Raw genomic sequence first — 21,138 nt, forward strand, 5'->3', positions numbered from 1 at the left:
AAAGCCAGCATTCAGAAGGATTTGGACTATTCTCTCCCTTTTCTCGAAAACTTCCTCTGCTGTGTTGCCCCACACGATGATGTCATCAATGTTCTGGAGCCTCACCCTGTTCCAGTGTGGTGTGGATCAGTCCATGGCAAATGGTAGGGCTGTGTTTCCACCCCTGGGGCAGTCGATTCTACGTGTACTGGACACCCCTCCAAGTGAAAGCAAACTGTGGCCTGCACTCTGCCGCCAAAGGGATGGAGAAGAATGCATTAGCGATATCAATGGTGGCGTACCACTTGGCTGCCTTTGACTCCAGTTCGTATTGAAGTTCCAGCATGTCCGGCACGGCAGCACTCAGTGGCGGCGTGACTTCGTTCAGGCCAAGGTAGTCTACTGTTAGTCTCCACTCTCCATTGGACTTTCTCGCACTGGCCATATGGGACTGTTGAAGAGTGAGCGAGTCTTGCTGATCACTCCTTGGCTCTCCAGTCGATGAATCAGCTCATGGATGGGGATCAGGGAGTCTCGGCTGGTGCGGTATTGCTGCCGCCGGTGCACTGTTGTGGTAGCAATTGGTACCTGTTGTTCTTGGACCTTCAACAACCCCACAACAGAAGGATCCTCCGAGAGACCGGGCAAGGTGGACAGCTGTTTAATTTCCTCTGTCTCCAGGGCAGCTATACCAAAAGCCCACTGATACCCTTTTGGGTCCTTGAAATACCCTCTCCTGAGGTAGTCTATGCCAAGGATGCACGGAGCCTCTGAGCCAGTCACAATGGGGTGCTTCTGCCACTCATTCCCGGTTAGACTTACTTCGGCCTCCAACACAGTTAACTCTTGGGATCCCCCTGTCACTCCAGAAATACAAATGGGTTCTGCCCCTTTATAGCCTGATGGCATCAGGGTACACTGCGCACCGATGCCTATGAGAGCCTTATATTCTTGTGGATCTGATGTGCCAGGCCATCGAATCCACACAGTCCAGTAAACCCGGTTGTCCCTTTCCTCCATCTGGCTGGAGGCAGGGCCCCTGTAGTCCTGGTCATCATAAATCACTTCCAGCACAGCTAATTCTCTCAGGTACTGGATACCTCTCTCCATGGTGGTCCACTTGCCTGGGTGGCATATAACATCTTCCTTGAAGGGATACCTTTCCTTCACACCTGACAGGAGTCGCCTCCAGAGGCTGAGGACTTGTGCCCCTTGTCCAATTGCTTTGTCAATGCCCCCTTCCCTAGAGACGGATCCCAGCTGCTTGGCTTCCCTACCCTCTAATTCCAGGCTACTGGCCCCGTTATCCCAGTTATCCCAGCATCGGAGCAGCCAGGTGACAATGTGCTCGCCAGACAAAGGCTGAAGTCTTTTTGCATATCTCGCAGCTCACAGAGATAGGGATCGGGTGGTCACCATCTCATTTACGGGTTCTGCCTCCTCCTCCTCCTGTTCTCGTGATGGCCCTGGTTCATCTTCATCCCTTACTAGACGAGCTGATTTTCTTGTGCATTTTCTTTTTTGTATAGTGGCGACTGATACCGGTGTGGGTTGGTTCTCTGTCTCAGGGGGCGGAGTAGCTGCCGTACCTGCCCTGGGGGGTGAGGGAGCCGCTGTGCTTGCCGTGGGGCGTGGAGTAGCCACAGGGCCTGTTGCTTTGTCATCGGCTGCAGAGACATTTCCTTCCCCTTGCGGGTTCTGAGTGGTGTTAAATAGGGCTCGGTAGGCGTGGGCCAGGCCCCAGCACATTGTAGTGATTTGCATCTCCCTAGAATGGCCAGGGTGACAGCATACTTCTTCCAAATATTCTACTAATTTTTCAGGGTTCTGCACTTGTTCAGGGGTAAAGTTCTAGAACACTGGGGGTGCCCATCGTCCTAGGCATTTGCCCATGCTATCCCACTCGCCCTGCCACTCATAACTATCCAGCCTTAGGGCAGATCTCTGGATGACATTCTTAAATTGCGTACTAACCTTGGATAAAACCGCAACAATATTCCCAAGGAGTACCAATAGATGTATCTTAACTACCCAGGGATGTTCAAGGTACTGGCAAGTTATTTTAACAAAGGAGATGACATCATAGAGGAAGGTAGTGAGGGTGCCATTCTCTATTTCCTCCATAAAAAATCTCTCGGAGGAAAAGGTATAATTGCTAATGGTCTCCATGAGGTGGTACCCGAAATGCAGAAACGGCTTCATTACGAATCCCAAATACCAAATAACCCCCAATGCCAGCGTTTTAGTAACAAATCTCCCAGGCAAAACATCATTAATCACGGCAGAGCACAACAGACTACAAAACCCAACTCCAATTTTTAACAGGTACAGTAAAAACAAGAGCATGGTGCAGAACAAATTAATATGTTACCAGATATAAATTCCTTAATATGCTCTAAATGATCTGTCGTTATCTCAACCCTTCGTGCCCCACGTTGGGTGCTAAAAAGGACTGCCGTGGTTTAACCCCAGCCAGCAAAAATAAACTCCACGCAGCCGCTCGATCACCCCCCTCCCGGTGGGATGGGGGAGAGAATCGGGAGGGCACAAGTAGGAAAGCTCCCGGTTGAGATAAAAACAGTTTAATAATTGAAATAAAACTAAGTAGAACAGTAATAATAACAGTGAGAACAACAACAATAACAGAACACACAAAGCAGGCAATGCACAACGCAACCGCTCACCGACCGCGTGTCACGAACGGGGGGCAAGCCCCCCCCCCCACCTGGTTTTTATACTGAGCATGATGTCACATGGTATAGAATACCCCATTGGCCAGCTGGGTCCACCACCCCGGCTGTGCTCCCCCCTTCCGGTGCAAGCATCACCCAGCAACAGCCAAAGCATCAATGGGCAATCAACGCTCCTTTCACACCAAACCCAAAACACAGCACACCCCCCAAGCTACTGGGAAGAAAGTTAACCCTGTCCCAGCTGGAACCAGGACAACGGCCTGCAGAGAAAGTTTCTCCTCCAGCTCACTTTGAAAGTTTCTGTTCCGCCCTACCTCCCACTTTGAGAAGATGAATGGCTGATTATTCGAGAAAGCAAGAGTGAGTACATTATTTGCTGCTTAAGAACTGCAGGGTGCATGTAGACTCTCATCTCCTGATGATTTCTCTCCATAGAGTCTTAGGTCTCATGGGTAGTGACAGGTAGGAATAACTCTAGTTCTGGTAGGTCTGTCCCTTGAAAGCAGATGACTGTTATCACTGACAGTTGTGATTTTGCCAAAATTATAACATAATAACTGACATAATACTCATTGCTTATTGTTTCACTACATAATATTTTCTAAGTGATTGGGCTATTTAATGAAGTATAATCCTCAGGAAAATTTTTGCAAATACTAGTTTTTTGCTTTGGTCCATTTCAGAAGCGGTCAGGTTTGATGGGGCTCTGAGCAACCTGATCTAGTTGAAGATGTCCCTGCTCATTGCAGGGGGCGTTGGACTAGATGACCTTTAAAGGTCCCTTCCAACCCAAACTATTCTATGATTCTATCCTTCATGTTGACTTGTTGAAGAAGAAAGTCTAATCTGAATTCTGTCAAAGTATCATTTGCATTTGTTCAGGGAAAAAGTATAAAACGTCCTCAAAAATATCTTTTATATTTGAAAAGCCACTGTATTTCACCATTCCCTATTAAAAGTGACCACAAACACCTGACATATCTAGACATCCTCCATTTGAATTTGCAATGGATATTTTAAAGGGACATACAGAGAATCGCCAACATTTTTTCTCCAAAAAAAAGGATTTCTTTGCCCAAGATGGATGCATGTGCAGTGAGCACTACAGATTGTTATGAAGTCCTCAGTGGATCGTCAGTGGCCACTAGTCTCTCCCTGGTCAGACTATGAATATTCTTTAAAAACTTGGTGAACTCTGAGGGCTTCAAGGCAACAGTGCAAAGGCTGTAATAAGTGTGTGCAGAAACAAGACCTCTGGCATTTGGGTGAGTTATATTATTTGGGTGAGTTACATTATCTTAACTGAGAAGTCTGCCATTTGACTGCATTTGAACAATCTGACTCTGTTTAAAGCTCCTTTTATGGTTTCTAAGCACGCTAAAATGCAAATTTGTGTCTGGATTGCTAGCAAGGCCATTGCAAAATCTCCCATTATGTAACATGGCCAAGTTTGAACATCCAAAAGCCAGCAGACACTAGATAAATGGAAGCAATTAACATTGTATGGAGTCCAATGGAATGAAATGACTGAGAGGGGGACACCAACTCAAGGCATAGGAGTAATTTATTAAAGAATCAGAGCTTCCTTGGTTGCCCTGCAGTATATGCCAATGTACAATCACTGAACCATTTCCTTCTTTAGAAGCAGAATTTCAGGCCTCTGCAACGGCTGTATGTATGTTTTTCTTGTAGGAGCTTGATTATTGGGAAACACCTTGGTACTGTTTGATTACAGACCATTCTCCTCTTCTGTACAAGCTAAACTAGAAAAATGCCCTACTAAATCTAACTGTAGGAAAATGTTGATGTTGAGAGGCAAGGTCCTTTATGTCAACACAGTGCAATCAGAAGCTACAAAGATGATTTGTGTTCGTGCTGGATATTGGGAACACGACAGGAAAGCTGTGAACCGGGGAACTCAGGAACTGGAGAAGGGCTAGAAGAGCTGCTTACTCCACAGAAGTGCACCAGGCCAGACAAATGCATTGTAAATGGCTGTTGCTGACTCTTGTAGGTATGAAGCAACACCTGATCTGGATTAGCTGGAACAGTGTTCTTCTTCCTTAGATCCACAATGAGCAGGAAATCAACAGCAAAATCTGCAGGCCATCTTCCAACAGAGGTATAAAGGTAGATGCATGTAGATCTAAAAAATCAAACTGGAGAAACTGTAGTTCCTCTTTCTGTGGTAACTGAAACCTCAGGAAAATGAGGTAGCATAAGACCTCTGAAAGTCATTAATTCATTCTTCTGCTTGAAGGAAGGCAATGTTAAAACATGACCAATAACATAATAGAATACTCTGTTTGCATTGTAGATTTGGGAATGTTGAAGTTGCATGCAGAAACTTAATTCAACACCTTACTTGCAGGTGTTATAATTCAGCCTTTAATTACAGAATTATACTTGCTGTTTCCATAGAATTCAGGCTGAATTACTGCACCAGCTGGATGAATTGAACGTTGGGAGCCTATGTTCAAATTAGCTTCCTTTCTTGATTCACACATGGAGCAAGGCCTCATCCTCCACAGACCAGCTCTGAAAACAGTATTATGGAATTTCTCATATCTCTTGTCTCAGTAGTTGCCACTTGTGTATTTCAGAAGCATCTATATATGATCATTTGCTCAATTGCTGAGGCTGAACTCACTATGCTACTGTATCTGCTCCAGCCTTTTAGAGGAACATAGATATTTATGGGTGGATGTGTTTATTTCCTGGAGTCTCTGGATTTGAGCTCCACCTCAATTCCTTGCAATTGATCAGAGCAGGTTAAACGTTTCTTATCATGCAGAACTTTATATGTTTCTGTTCTAATTCTCCACTGAGAAGCTCATTTTGAAGAAATGCTCACTTCCAATTTCTGACCAGTGAAAATCATTAATACATTATGAAAAGGAATTTTTCTGATATTTTTCTTGGAGAGTACAGAGGTTGACTCCTGTAAAGTACTATTTTAGTCTTCATTATCATATTGAAAAAAGTAACTAGGTATTCTGGGCCTGATGTGAACAGGGGTTAAAAGCAGTGGGGGATTTTTTTTTTAACCTGTTCAGTAAATATGGGAGCTGTTTGTGAGTTTCCAAATTGCCACTTCCACACATTCTAACAATGTAATGTGGAACCCTTTAAACAAGAGATGTTTCCTCATTAACCAACCTATCTAGGCCACAAAAACTAGAAATAAGTTCAGAACAAAGGGGAAATTTTCTCTAATTCCTTTTTTTGTTGTCAGAAGGCTCTGGAATTTCACTTTAATGATTTTAAAATTATGCTTTCTGAACAATGGACATAAAGCAATGCAACAGTACCACTGCCAGCAGGATGCACAAGACAGCCATGGAACAGTAGTCTTGCAGATGAGAGGAAAGCTGCTTTAATAAAAAGAATTTTCTGTTTTCTTCACAACCCAATGGACTTTTTAGCAGACATGATCCTGAGTCAAATTAGAAAACACCACCTTGTTAAATGGGAATTTTCCATCCAGATATTTCATGAACAGAATAGCCAATTTCTTCCAAATCTGTTACTTCCATTCTAATCCTCCTTGAGACATAAGGTCTCCCCTGATTGACCATGGTTCATGATGTCCTAAGGCTAGATATAGCCAATGTCCAGGTAGATTAGTATGGCCAGCGTATGAAGGATCGAGAGTTTTGGTGAAAACACACATTAACCTATTATAGAATCTGTGAAATATGCCTATTCTGCCTATGTTTCATGTCACATTAATAATAGTCTACGAACAGTACCGAGCAACTGACTAACCTTCAGTGAATCAACTAAAGCCAGCTTTCAAAATTTACCCGGTCCCTAAGTTACTCTGTGTTGTTGCACAGCCTTCTGTCATCCTGTCTGGGGAGGTCAGCAGTTGCTGATGATCTGAGACCTGCTTGGGTGAAATGAATTTCCTAATGCTGTGAATTGGCTGGGCTTTTGCATCTTTCCCTGTGCTTTATCAAGAATTTCCCTTTCTGTAATCTATGGCTTTAGGTTTTTTTACACAAGATGCTATGGGAGGGGGAAGGAACTTCTCCACGAACAGGATCTGCATAGCATGCCATGGGAAAACCCATTTGGGGTCTGTCCAATGTTGCATGAAAGCGGGGCTCCCAGTATCTGAAGGAACATAAGACTGACTCGCTATCTATATTCCTGTTTTTATGCTATCTTATTAAAATAGCTATTTTATCACACCATTTTTTGTTGGGTCTTCCTTACTGAGATTTGGAAAGAACCCTGCACTGTGTCTGCTATCTCACTCCTGTGCAGAACAGTACCCAACTTACATGTGATTTCTGTTGCTGTGCTAGTCACTGTTCTGCTGAAGGAAGCCTTTGATGATGATACAGCACGATGGATACCTGTTGCATTTTTTTTTTGTACTTGCATGGCAAACACAAAACCTGTTGTGCCCTGTGTTGTTTGTCTCAGCATATGCAGCTTCATACAATGAAATATTATTCTTAACTCCAAGCCCCATATATCTTCTTTTATATTATTCTACTGAAGGCTCCAGTTCTGCTTTATCATCTTTAACCTAAGAGGAAAGACTATTTTTTTAGCAAGTATTTTTCCCTCTCTGATGCTAACCATGCTCTAGTCTTATCACTTCTCCAAAAACCAGATCTGTAGTTCAGCTGAAAACTTCCACATCATTCACTTCCCTTTTCTACTCTGTATTTAGAAAACACACACTTTCAGATGTTAACTTTTTATGTTGGGTGACATATTCCTCAATATTTTGAATCCCACTTTTGAAGTTAAGCTTCTTTTGCCATGCAATAACAAAATCTGTTTTATGTAACAGCAGTCCAGATGCAGTTTATACCAGAAAAAAGAACACCTTCTAATTATGTTCTACCTCACTGTCTCTTTCACCCCATGCCTTCACTCCCCAGAATTTTCTTCATCTGCTCAGTGAGGACAAGACTGAGTCAATCATTCATATGTTTACAGATCAATACAGGTTAACTGTAGATTAAATCCTGTTCTCTGTGTATCCTGAAGGGATAGACATCTAGCTCAAGAAAGAAATTTGATTCTCACAGCGTCCTAAGAGCAAATACCTGAAATAAAAATCAGGGATGTGGTTTTACATTGGGAACCCTTCTGCTAATAGCTAGCATTAATGCAGACATATGCAAATTTGGTTACAAAATAACAAGGCAAAAAAAGAAAAATTATGAAAAGGTTCAGAAATATGTGTAAACTTTGGATTGTGCTCCCAATCTAGCTTATTCTAGAAAATCATGAAAGTTCTTAAAGCTCCTAGACCACTTAAAAATTTTCCTCTGGGCTCATAAGCCTGTAAGGAGAGAGACACCAGGAGCTGGTTGATTTTACTGTACAGTGTAGTTGCTGCTTTTTCTGAGATGCTGAATTTATGGTAGAAGGAAATCTTCAAGGCCTTATCCTGAAACTGGAAAGCTATGTTATTTATCTTAGGGACTTGGTCCATAGTCAGAGGAGAACAGATGCGAGATATCCTCAAAAACAGGAGTGGAAACTTGCTGAGGCAGAGGCTTGCACACAGGTGCATGCAGCTTGGGTGAGGCCAAGCAGGAAATGACCAAGAAATTATTGAGAGCCATGTGCACAAATGTGAGTGACAGGATTAGATCTAATATTGCAGAAGGCTGTTTGAGTTTCCCAAGTACTTCAATTTTAGAGAATAAGTCATATACACTTGATCTCAGACAACCATACTTTACATTTGTTCAGCACCTTTAAACCAAATCCTTTTAAAGTTAAGCAAAAGTTTTATAGGAACATGACTTCGGACACTACTTAAATATCAAAAGACGAGTTATGGAAATTTACTTCCACAATAGTTTTCACCATTCTGAAATAATTTTGGTTAATATCACCACAGATAGCCATCTTTGGATATTGAAATATACCCCATAGAGTTATCAGAGTACCCTAAATAAGGCATACTGTCTTTGGGTCTGATAGCCCAGCGTACAAGGAGGTAGGAACCTTATAGAGTGACCATGAGTTGACATTGCATCTGGGTGTTACTTATCTATCTTGATTTCTTTGAATTATGTCCCTATGGAGATCATGGCTGTGTCACTGACTGCAGTGGCAGAGAAGGATGGTCTCTTCCAAGTGACAATAACTGCACCATAGGAACCAGCAAGCCTGGCTATAGTCTATATTCTTTATGTATATACTGACAACAGGACTTCAATTCAAGCACCTTTCTTAGCAGGTGGTATTCAATCCTGTTGTCTTCAGACAATGACAGAGAAGAGGCAAAACTCAGATCCCTCATTATCCCAATGTAGTGCAAAGGAGGAAGAATCTGCCAGTGACTCTGCTTCAGCTGGAAGCTGGGCTGGAAGCAGCTGGGCTGGAAGCACATAGCTTGCCCCTTCTATAACCATTTGAATGCAAAATTTGCACACCAGTGATTTGGGACAGCTAGCCTCTCTCCCTCCAAAGATGGGTAACATGGTGCTTTGTTGCCTATGGGGTAGCTGCATCCATGCTCTTTGGCTTTCTCCAGCTGTTTCATATCCCTCCCATGCCATCAGACTAAAGTAGGCATCGCTAACTGGAAACGAAAGACTCCAGGTTTTACCCAAGGCTCTTCTTCCTAAAGAACCAGAACTTCCTGTGAATGTATGTCAGAGTCACAGGTTCTTCCAAAGCTGTAGGTAAATGCTGTAGCTAATAACTTGGTGCTGTTTTAGACCACAAGAAAATCCCACTGAGTTAATTCCATCCCAAAATTGTATTCAATAAGACTTGCTTTTCTAATAAGCTGAATGGCCTGATATTTCTTTGCTAACCTCTGTTTCTTATAGCACAATGCCTTTTACACGCCAATACAATGTGAATGATTTTCTTTGCATGCAAGATATTGGATTTCTTCCCTTTTGTAAACCTCACCTCTAGCTACATGTGAGAGAGCTGCTGATCTGCATGGGTCAGGCCCTGCTTCTGACTATAGTTGTTGGAAGGCCTCTGCTCCATCAGTTGGCCCATCTGGCCTTGTGCAGTGGACTTCTGTTGAAAGAGCAACACTGATTAACCTAGTGAACTCACTGCTGCAGCATGTTTGGTCCTACGTACTCAGGTTTTAAGTTATGCTTTCCCTACTCCTATAGTGCTATTGCAAAGTGCCTTGACCACCCAATAATCCAAGTTTCCATCCTGTTCTTCAGCCTTAGGAGCATATTTTGATTTTTTAATTCCATCTCTCAGGCCTTTTATTCTCCACATAGCTACTCATTTGTGTCATTACACTAGAATAACATGGCTCCACTTCTTTTGAATAGTGAGGGAATAGCTCCTACCCTCTATATTCACCTTCTACAACAGTAGCATCTAAGGACTACAGCTGATTTACAAAACTGAACAGATAATAAGAAAATCAACCAAATTCATAGTATGACATAGATTTTCTAATGAAACAGAGATTTGCCGAGAATAATAATGAATACAAATTACAGAGAAATAGGATAATATATTTCTATCAGTAAAATGCATCGCTGCAAATGATTCATACACCATGATAATGACAACAAATTATGGTGTTACTGCTTATTCTGGATCATCTCCCTGCCTGTGAAATATTACACCTGAGGAGGTAATGTTATCAGCACTTGGCAGCAAACACATCTCTAGTGTTTTAGGGATGTGGTTGAGGAATACTATCTGTTTCTCTTTTCCTGTAGCATGAAAGTATGGGACAAATTGGTTGGACTTAAATAACCCAAATGTGATGGGATGGATGATGGGATCAAGTGTACCCTGATGAAGTTTGCTGAAATATTAGAGGAGCTGCCCTGCATTGGCATAATTTTGCTCACCTGTCACTCCAAGCTGCCTGTCAATGCAGCAGAGAAAATGTAGTTCCTCATTAAGCCACAAGGGACAGTATTGGTCAGAGTTTGGGGTACTCCTGGGGCCTTCCTGCCCCACCCATGCCTCCATGCTGGAGCCAAATTCTTGGTGGAAAGACTGGCACAACAGGAATTAGGGAGCTGCTAAACTTCTAGTTAATGAGAGTTTTAAAGAAATTGAAATCTTGAAATTGAAAAAGAAATTGAAAAAAGAAATCTTGCTTCAGGGCAAAAACTTGCCCTTGTATAAAGGGCCTAGAACATGCCATTCCTAGAAACAGCAACTATTGGGAGTCTTGCAACCCCCTGAAAAACCCTGGTACTAGCCAATCAAGAAAGAGGACACTTCTCAGGCTCAGGCTGAGAAGTTGCTCTGAAAAAAACGAAAGTCAGACAGGATGAATATGCTGAGCAGAGATGGGAGAACAGCACTAAGGATGTAAAACCAGAAACGTTTCCAGCTGCCCAAGCCAGTAAAGGGAGCATGCTATCCTCCTTTCCACACAAGCTGATGGCAATGCTGCAGGAAGTCCTGCCAGAAAGGAATTATAATTGAACCCTATGTGCATAGTAGAGGAACTCTGTTCCCAGAAGGTCACTAAAACATACAGACACACTTACCTTGAGCAAGCTGCATGGTAATGACCAAACTTAAGGAATTCCTTTGCATTCAAAAGAAAGAATGAGGCTTGCTATAGAGAATGTGCAGCCAAAAGCAAGGTTAAAATGGTCCATAAATCCAGATAAAAACTTTATGTGAAAATCCAATCTATATTTAAGTCATGAAGATAATTAACTCGGGAAGATAACTGACTGCATTCTGCCCACCAAATTCATGACTGGGAGTGGGTATGTAAAATGTACTACAGGTATGACTGTGATGTTGGGCTTCAACAATGCCAACAGGTGTTTGCCAAAATGCAACAGGCTACTACAGGTGACTTGTAATGAGAAGTAGATAAAGGATCCCTCTTCTCTCCCCTCCCCTATTCTGAACATAAAAAGAGAAGGTAAGAAGAGGTCCATCTCCCAAATGATTAAAAGCAACAGTGCAAAACGTGACTAGCTCCTGACATCTTCACACCACCCTCTGAACACTGCATAACATTGACTTCCCCATCTTCAAAAGGGGCTTGCATCCCAATTCTAATTTCAAGCCACCCTTCTGCACAGAAAGCATGTTAGGACCTCTACTGTTCATGTTAAGAACATGTCCATGCACCTAGGAAAGGCACTTACCAACAAAATACACAACATCCTGTTTGCTTAGCATCAGCCCTAGCCAACAACAAGGCTTGGTGCCCTTTGATAGGGGCCAGTCTAAGACCCCTTACCCCACTGAGTGGAAGGGGGACGCACAGGTAGTAGTACTAGAAAAGTCAGAGCTCAAACTGTGTAGACAGTGGCTGAGACCACATCACCCTGGCTGCAAGTGTCCCGGCCCCTCCAGACGACAGGCTAGAGGACAGACAGAGGCTCCTGAACCTCAGGCCAGCTAGGAAAAGAAAAGCACCCACACCTCCTGACTCCTCACGGCGGCAGGTCCACTCCCCCGTCCTTTCACGGACGCAGAGCGGAAGCCTCGGCGGGTCCTACCCTCCGCAGCACCGGCCCGGCGGGGCCTGACGCGCCCCCGCCTAGTCCTTTCTGCCGCGGAGCGCAGGAAAAGGCCGTACCGACACTTCCCCGCTCCCCGGAGACGCTTGCTTCTGCTGCCTCTTCTGCTGCCTTCTGCTGCTGCTGCGCGTCCTGTCGCTCCCAGGGCTTACGAGGAGACAGCGATGAGCCCCGGAGCGGGCCCCCCGCGGCCAGGGGGGAGCGCACTGCACAGCCACCGCCGCCGGCACCTGGCCTGGCCCCGCCCGGCTCTCACCGCCCCCAGCCGCGGCGGTGGGCGGGCCCTGGCGGCGAGGCCTGCGTGCAGAGTCCCCCGCCTCCCCGGTGCGTGCTGAGGTCAGGCCGGGCTGCGCTACAAGCGCGGAGGAGCGGGGGCTGCGCTCGCGAGAGCCCCGGAGCCGCAGAGGAGGGAGCTGAGCTACGGGGAGCCCCTGGCTCGGGCCGGGAACGGTTCCGTCCCGCCCTGCGGGAAGTCGAGGGCCTAAGCGGGGCCCTTCCAGTCGTTGGCAGCGGAAGAGCGGCGTGTGCTCAGAGGGGGGCGGCTGGCCCGCCCCGCCGCCCTGCTTCTCTATGCGGGCGGCGGCGGTGAGCGGGGCTGGGGCGCGGGGCGCCGGGGGCAGCGCGCAGTGCTGAGAGGCCGCAGCCGGGGGAGACGATGGCCAAATGGTTGAATAAGTACTTCAGCCTGGGCAATAACAAGCCCAAGAGTCCCCCGCAGCCTCCACGGCCCGACTACCGAGAGAAACGCAACGCTGCCGGCAGCGCGCCCCGCCCCGCCGGGCTTCCGCACCTCCACCTTCACCACCACACCTCGCCCGGCTTTCCGCACTGCCGCCTGCGCGACGACACCAGTGACCTGCTCCGCGCCTACCGCGCCCAGAAAGACCGCGACTTCGAGGACCCCTACAGCGGGCCTGGCTCATCCCTGTGCAAGTTGCGCGCCATGTGCCACCCGGATTACTCCGCGCCCGAGGACCTGGGCGAGGCAGCCCCCAAGGCTTTCTCTTCCTCGTCGTGCTGCGCCGCGCCCCCCACCACCTGCGCAGCTGGCTCCCAGCACCTCTTTCGCAGCCACAGCGAGCGCCGCCCGGCGACGCCGCCCGACGTGAAGTACATCTCCCCCAAGCATCGGCTTATCAAGGTTGAGAGCGGCGGTGGCAGCGATGGCGCAGACAAGAAACTCAACAAGGGCTCCAAGCAGCTGGCGACCTCTGTCCCTTCTGCCATGAAAGATAAAGTAAGTGTTGTGCTCCTGTTCCCGCCCCTGTAGGGCTGAGCTATGTGAGCCCCTGGAAGGATTTTTGGTAAGGGGATTGCTCTCCACCATGCTTCACTGGGTGGCCTGGCCTTTTTTAATATCTCAGGGCAGGCGGGGCATGTGCAAGGCTGGCACAGGAAGTGGTGGTGCCCTGTCCTCTGGGCTTTCAAACTCACCTCCCTTCTGATGGGGTATGTTTGCAGGTGTGCCTAGCTCTGCTCTGGGGCACTGCCAACCTCATAACTGGTACCAAGGCTCTTGGGTTGGCATGCTCCTGCAAAACAGGATGTGCGTCTTTGAGGGGATGCTTGGGGAGCCCTAGAGTCACTTGAGAAGCCCCGTGCTTGGGACCCAAAGTTGTGGCCTCAGCCCCATTGCATGTGGTATGGAGCAGTCATATATAAAAAATTAAAAAAAAAAAAAAATCTGATGCCATCCTGACTCAGACTGCCTGTTTTTAAGGAGATAGTTTGTCATGTGTTCAGTAATAACTTCTTTGCTTCCTAGTTCAGTGCCGAAGGTGAAGTAGTTCAAAGTCCTGTGTTACAACAGCATCACAACCTCCATGATAACTGTATTTCCAACTGGCAGGTACCTGAAGCAAACTCTATAGCTACTGGCTCGGTTGCAAATGTTCTCCTATCTTTTACTGTTCGTTCTCTACAAATATTAACAAAATACTGTAGACACAGAACTAGAAAGTGCTGGGCTCAGGAACTCAGCTTACAGCTGGGAAGCTTTGCAGAGGGAAGTAGCGTTAATTATTTTGTAAGCACAGCACATATCTCTCCCACATCTGTTGATCCTGTGAGTATAGTTTAGTTTTTCCATATATCGGAAGTTAATATTTCTCCATTTTGTAAATTGGCATTTACAACTTCAGTGTAATAGTCACATCACAGGAATTCTAAGTATGTGCTGAATGTTATCAATTTAAATGATCTGTGTGTACATGTTTAAATATGTAATATGGTTGCATTGAGTGGTGACACCTTTCCATGACATAAATTATTGATAAATTCCATTGAAAAATTATAGCCTGTCCAGGTGGAATTCCAAATAAATCAGCTTGCAATTATGATGATACAAGATTAAAAGTCTAGAATTTATTACATTGTCTGTTATTTCAGGTGTAGTTCCTGTCTGGAAGCAACTTCTTTTGTGGAAGTGAATGATTGAAGTTAGAGTATTATTATGTTACAGTCTCATTATAGTCAGTCTTCTTTCAATTGCCTGTGTTGATACAATGTATCTGCTCTGAGGCAAATACTTTCGGCAACTTCATACTTTTGAGAAAACAACTGCTTGCGGAAAAACGCTTCCAAGTGCAACTGCTATTCTTTTTTTCTTTTCTTTTTAATGGGGCATGATTTTTTTTTTTTAATTATCTTTCAATTTTAGACCCTACTGAAGCAATTTTCGAAGCAGAAACTACATCTGTTGCTAGGTAGCCTGCTACCTTGTGTGGTCATAAATCTGTGTGCTGCTCCCAAACCGTTGTTGCATGTTCTACAACTTGTTTTGAATGAGCAGCCTACAATTTTTTTTTTAAAAGATACAGAACACTCGTGTCATACTCACATTCTTTCTGTTATTGAGAGAGAGAATTGTATGTAATAAGCAGGAAATCTTAACATGTCTGAGAAATAAAATCGTCCCTACACCTCCAAAGGTAAGGGTGCCTACCCCCACCCACAACAGAATTTTGTGGTGAGGAGCTACGTAGCTTGCCTTCTGTTCAACTGTGTTATTTCCTCCCAGAAATGGAAATGAAATCTCTCTTATTTCACAGCCCTGAAATGTAAAGTCTGACGGGTGAACCTGGTAAACAGTGGTCACAGTGTGCAGGCAGAGAACTGCTTATCTCCTACACCTGTCATTCAATGAGGAGAAAAAATGAGGAATTTAGTTAACAGTGTGTGTCTGGTTCAGTGGCAAATAAAGCAAGTGGAAATAAACTTCTGAAAGAAGGATATAGTAAGGGGACATTAAAGATGGTATAAAAAAAATGGGGTCTGACATTCAGAAGAGTTGATAGGTATGTTAAAAACATCAAGGGGAAAAAAAAGATCTGTGAATAGCATAGCTTAACCTAGTAAGTACCTTAGGAATGAAAAAAGAACTGGTTGCCATATAGGTCTGTCACCATAGAAATATGGTAGTGTTTAACAATCCAATAGTATTCACTAAATGTTTGTGTTCTGTTCCAGCACCTCTGTTGTTTTGTTTTTCACATACAAGGACAGAATGTTTTCCTTTACGTGTTAATTGAGAAATGAGAAATACAGTTTTCAACAAATTCAGTGAGCAATTTTATAACTTTTGTGACTGGTCATCAGTAAAGAGTTGGCTGAAGAGCTCAGTTGTGTGTTAAACTTGAAAGAGTTACTGGAATGGGAAGGAGATTCAGGAAGGTGCTTGTTTGGTGTGATTACTTATAAAAGAGCAATGGCAAAGTATGAATAACGACAGACTGGTTAGTCAAAATTCCCAGGCAAGAATGATAGACTAGCTGATTCAGGGAGTAAAGGAGAAGGAGATTAAAAGCAATGGCAAGCATGATTGTATTTTGCAAGATTCCAGGCATAGGTTGTAAAAGTAACCACAGAGATGTAATGTATCTGGGGTGCAGAAAGCTTTGATGTGTAGAGGTAGAAGTACCACCTAAAGTTGAAGCAGACAAACTCAAATTGCCATGCATCTTTAATAGTGAGGTGAGTAACCTTTATAACAGTTGCCCACCATTGCCAGATGTCTTTGAATTCAAATTGGTGGGTGGATTTTTCTGTTTGGGTAGTACAATCAGGCAGGTTTGGGGGTTTTAACAGTAATGCTTGTCTTCAAACAAGGGAGAGCAGGCTATGTTAGGATTTGTGGCAGAAGCAGCTCAGTTCCTCCAGTATGGAGGACAAGAAATTACTGGTTTCCATGTTTAGTGCTGGCTTGGGAGACGTTAACTGCTTAGCTCTCCTGTGGCAGACAAATGAGTGTAGGCAAGCCGGAAAAACATGTGGCTATATGCCAGAACAACCTGGCAGCTACTGTATTTGTGTAAGAATAAATGTGAGACTTGGCTTAACATGAACTCAACAGACAAACCACTTGGTGAACTGGGCATCTAAAAGATTGATTTGAAGTCTTCCTGAGTGACTTGCCTCTATCTGGCATTGTGTGATGTGTGTAAATCCATGAAAGTAATAATAGTTGAAGGGAAAGTGTCTGTGTGAAAGGACACTTTGTGTATTTTCTCACCCATTACACTTCTTTGAACCCAAACATTTTTCTGCCTGGCTTTGCAGCTGAAGAATCTGGAACACTATTCAAAGAGCAACTGTATCATACTCCATTGCAAGAAGTTCTTAGGATTTAAAAGTTGGGATTGTAGTGTACTTGTCCTTTAAAAGATAATTATTTCATAATAAGCAGCATTTTGCACTCCCTCCGTGCAGTGGAGGCAGAACTGTGCAGCAGTTCTGGATATTGAATGCAGAAGACACTGCAAGTTGCAAGATCCATTTCCACAGGACAGGACATACCTGATGCTGTAGAAAATAGCTCAGTTCTGCACAAGCAGAGCTGATCCAGTGCAAAACCATGTAAATGTTGTGTGGCAGCAGCAATCAGGCAGGAAACTGTACAGGGCAGTATAGTTGCTGACTTGATTTACAAACGTCTGAAAACCTTTGTAATGTCTATGTGTGAATTCTACACTTGTATAGAAAAAAAAAAAACCCCTTTGTTTCCTTGGGATCCACCTGAGAAGTATGTGGTGCAGAGATCTGACTGCTAGAAGCGTGAGGGCTAAACCTGTTTGCCTTGAAAGCTTTCCCCCCATTATGTAAGAAACAAGTAACTTTCTGACATTGCAATAGACTATGGAAATACTGTTTGAACATTTAAGGTCTTGCATAAAAGTGCTTAAGCTCCATGGAACATTATTAATATCTGTATATAATTAAAACCTTTTAGTAAACGTTGAGAGGATATTTGTCTTATTTCTGTATATGGAAGGTCTAAGTTTTGTTTGATCTTGCAAGTCAGGTGTATTTAACAGAATCTTGCAGCTGGTATTTTGAGGTGCATTGAGAAAACACTCGAAAGATGTCTAAGCAGTGATGGGGTTATTTATAACAAAGTATATAGTTTCTAGAGATCCTAAACTACAAGTGTAACTCCATGTCTCATTCCCATTCCATTGCAGCAGGGTGTCAGACTGCCATTCTTCACAATTGGTTCTACTCTGATACAGTCTTCCTCTCTGCATGTGGTTCCCATTGGCATATGGCTCTGCCTTTGAGTCAAAGGTCTCAGGAAAAAGATACTGGTGGCCACTGGTCTTTGATCCTGAATGAATGGCTTGGGCAAGGCCACGCATAAAGGCAGCAAGCTGCATTTTTTTTCCACGTATCTCATGTTGCTATAGTGCAGCTATAATGCAGCTAGAAATGCATTTTTCCACATATGTCAGTCTCATGGTTAAGGGACTATCACAGTCTTATGAATGGGAAGATATTCAGTTATTGCCTGAGACTGTGGAGTCTTAGTGACTTTAGAGCTGTTTGAAGTGAGGTGGTAGGCTGTTCAGTTACAAGTATGCCTGGCATCTGCAGTGTATTGCACAGCCTGGAACAGTCTGAGCTCTGGGAACCATCCAAATTTTCAGGTTCTTGGACACGGAGAGATCCAAGCAGAGAAAGGCTATCAGGAAGGAGTATGAAGCAGTTGGACACATGGAGATTGAGGAATGGAATGGTAGTCTTCTGGAAGAGTGTATCGTGTATACTTTTGCAGTAAGCAGATCTAACCAATTGAAAGTAAGTACCTCAGTTACTGGATTCACGCAAGAAGACTGACTTGACCCTTCTGAACTAAGATGTGCTTACTGAACTATTTACTGGGAGACTGTAACTGAATATGTTCCACGTGGCCTTATTCTGAAAAAGGCTAATACTGCAGTACAAATGCCCATAAAGGAACTGGCAGGGTGGTGGACCTTTGTCCTGTTTCCACGCCTTTCTATACAACCTGTGTATCTAACGTCTATGAACCATGCTCACTTGGCCCCCAATGAGCAAGAACACATGCCTGCACCACTCTTTTGTATGTACCCTCTCTTGCCTCACAGAAGAGCATGCAAGACGAACATATTTCTGTGCTGGGCTGTCTTCCCAAATCCAAGAGATCCATGTTGCTGCTAGGAACACAGGCTCTGAGCTGTCATGTGCTTAATTTCTGGGCTCATTGTATGGTACTAAGTGCTTATTCCTTTTGGACTGAGAGGATGAGGGATACAGGATAAGGCATGAGGTTAAAAGTTCTAGGCAAAAAACTCAGAAAGGACACATTTTTCTTTTTAAAAGTGCATGTGTTTGTCTTTCCTTGCATTGTACAGCTGTAATCTGTTTGGTTGCATCTGTAATTATAGACACTTCAATCTTGATGTTGTGTCCCTGTCCTACTCCTGGACAATAAGAATTAGCATGTGTGTTTTTCTGTCTCTTCAACCTGTATTCTGAGCATCCTATGGTGTAAGAGGTGGCTTGTATGTGTTCTGGAGTGGAGTTAGTCTGAGCTTGGTGTCTCCCGATCTGTATTCAAAGTCTCAAAAACACATATGGTAATGACTGAAATTGGCACCAGGGGCTTAGCCTTTACTGCAAGGACAGAATCACAAAATTGCAGAATGGTTGAGGTTGGAAGGGACCTCTAGAGATTGTCTTGTCCAGGCCCCGCTGCTCAAGCAGGGCCACCTAAAGCCAGTTGCCCAGGACCATGTCCAGACAGCTTTTGAATATCTGCAAGGGTGGAGACTCCACAACCTCTGTGGGCAACCTGTGCCAGTGTTCAGCCACCTTCACAGTGGAAAAAGTGTTTCCTGATGTTCAGATGGAAGCTCCTGTGTTTCAGTCTGTTCCCATTGCCTCTTGTCCTGTCACTGTGTACCACTGAAAAGAGTCTGGCTCTGCTCTCTTTGCACCCTCTCTTCAGGTATTTATACACATTGATAAGATCTCCTCCTGAGCTTTCTTTTGTCTAGGCTGAACAGTCCCAACTCACTCAGTCTTTCCTCATACATAAGGTGCTCAAGTCCCTTCATCGTCTTTGTGGCCTTTTGTTGAACTCTCTCCAATATGTCCATGTCTCTTTTGAGCTGGTGATCCCAGAACTGGACCCACTACTCCAGATGTGGCCTCACCAGTGCTGAGAAGAGGGGAAGGATCACCTTCCTCAACCCCATGGTAATGCTTTGCCTAATGCCCAGGATACCATTCACTTTCTTTGCAGCAAGGACACATTGTTGACTCATATTCAACTTGGTGTCTACCAGGACTCCCAGGTCCTTTTCTGCCAAGCTGCTTTCCAGCTGGGTGGCCCCCAGCATGTGCTGGTGCATGGGATTGCTCCTCCCCAGGTGCAGGACTTCGCACTTCTGCTTGTTGAACTTCATGAAGTTCATATCAGCCCCTTTCTCCAGGCTGTAAAGGTCCCTTTGGATGGCAGTATGACTCACCAGTATCTCAGCCTCTCCTCCCAGTTTGGTGTTGTCTGCAAAATGACTAAGGGTACACTCTTCCCTCATCATCCAGATCATTAACGAAGATGTTAAACAGGGCTGGACCCAGTGTTGACCCCTGGGGTACACGACTCGTCACTGGACTCCAACTAGACTTTGTGCCACTGATCACCACCCTCTGGACCTCATTGTTCAGCCAGATTTCAATCCACCTCACCGTCTGCTCATCCAGCCTATACATCAACAGCTTGTACACGAGAGTCTATGGGAGACAGTGTCAAAGGCCTTACTGAAGTCCAGGTAGAAAATATCCACTGCTCTCCCCTCATCTACCAGGCCAGTCATTTGGACTTCCTGATCATAGTTCAGTTCTAACTGAAAAACTAACGGAACCACTCATGGCTGCAGTGGACTGCAAGTACTTGGGATGTTTTCCATTGCAGGGATGGAAGGCCACCTTAAAGTTAATTGCTTGTTAATGTTTGACTCTAAAAAATAGCTACAGTCTCTTTGGTCTGGATTAAAGAAAACCTGCAGAGCTGCTTTGTTTCTGTAGCTGAATTCCATACACTGATGTCAAACAGTAATGCTTGAATTCTTGTGTTGTCTCCATGTGGCTTTACAAAAATACTAGATATTAGATTATCAGTGGCTATATTCCCAAAGGATTTCAAAGCATTTCACAGGCTTTATGTGTGAGAGTGATAGTGACCACTGTGGGACTTCAGCCAGTTACAATTTATAACGTGATATTTCTTTATGACTGTGAAATAAAAGCTGCTGAAGGGAACTACAGAAGCAGTGTGTGTGAACAGACTACCCTCCTGGAATTCAGATCTCTGCTCTTCTGAGATGTTTAAAGATCTATATTAATCTTGCAAGGTTTAAAAACCCATAAAACCCAAAGCAACAAAAAATAGTCTTAAATCTTCAAAGAAAAGTCACAAGTGTCCCAAATGTAGTTTTAAAGATCAGTATGTAAAGACTGAATAAGATACAAACAGCCTACAGCTGTGCTACATATTCTGTGGGTAGTTTCTGTGTAGGGATCTTATAAAGATTGTTAGATTGTAGCTCATTAAAGTAGGACTGCAGAGGAAGTTATTATGGAAGATGTTACATCCAATGGATTCTCTCCAAGTGAAGTTTTAAGGCCGTCTTTGTCTTTAAAGAAAGTGCTACTTTTCAGATACAACCTTTCTTCCCTAGTGTCAACCAATA

General features: G+C 44.3%; 2 protein-coding genes across 4 annotated transcripts in view; one reads left to right on the top strand and one right to left on the bottom strand.

Annotated features, from left to right (window-relative positions):
* The window catches only part of LNPEP (leucyl and cystinyl aminopeptidase), a 160,531-nt gene extending 148,117 nt beyond the window's left edge, over positions 1–12,414 (bottom strand). Inside the window, exon 1 of one of the 2 annotated variants that reach the window (XM_075137407.1) lies at positions 12,205–12,414. The gene's annotated coding sequence lies outside the window, so the exon portion shown is untranslated. The remainder of the gene's footprint in view (positions 1–12,204) is intronic. The other variant, XM_075137406.1, reaches the window with a different exon arrangement.
* A 54-nt stretch (positions 12,415–12,468) lies between these two features.
* The window catches only part of SHB (SH2 domain containing adaptor protein B), a 79,859-nt gene continuing 71,189 nt past the window's right edge, over positions 12,469–21,138 (top strand). For both annotated transcript variants that reach the window (XM_075136240.1, XM_075136241.1), the window contains exon 1: positions 12,469–13,382. In XM_075136240.1, coding sequence (XP_074992341.1) covers positions 12,801–13,382 — 582 coding nt within the window. In that variant the 5' untranslated portion in view covers positions 12,469–12,800. The remainder of the gene's footprint in view (positions 13,383–21,138) is intronic.

Source organism: Calonectris borealis, chromosome Z, assembly GCF_964195595.1.
Source record: "Calonectris borealis chromosome Z, bCalBor7.hap1.2, whole genome shotgun sequence".
Lineage (NCBI taxonomy): Eukaryota > Metazoa > Chordata > Aves > Procellariiformes > Procellariidae > Calonectris > Calonectris borealis.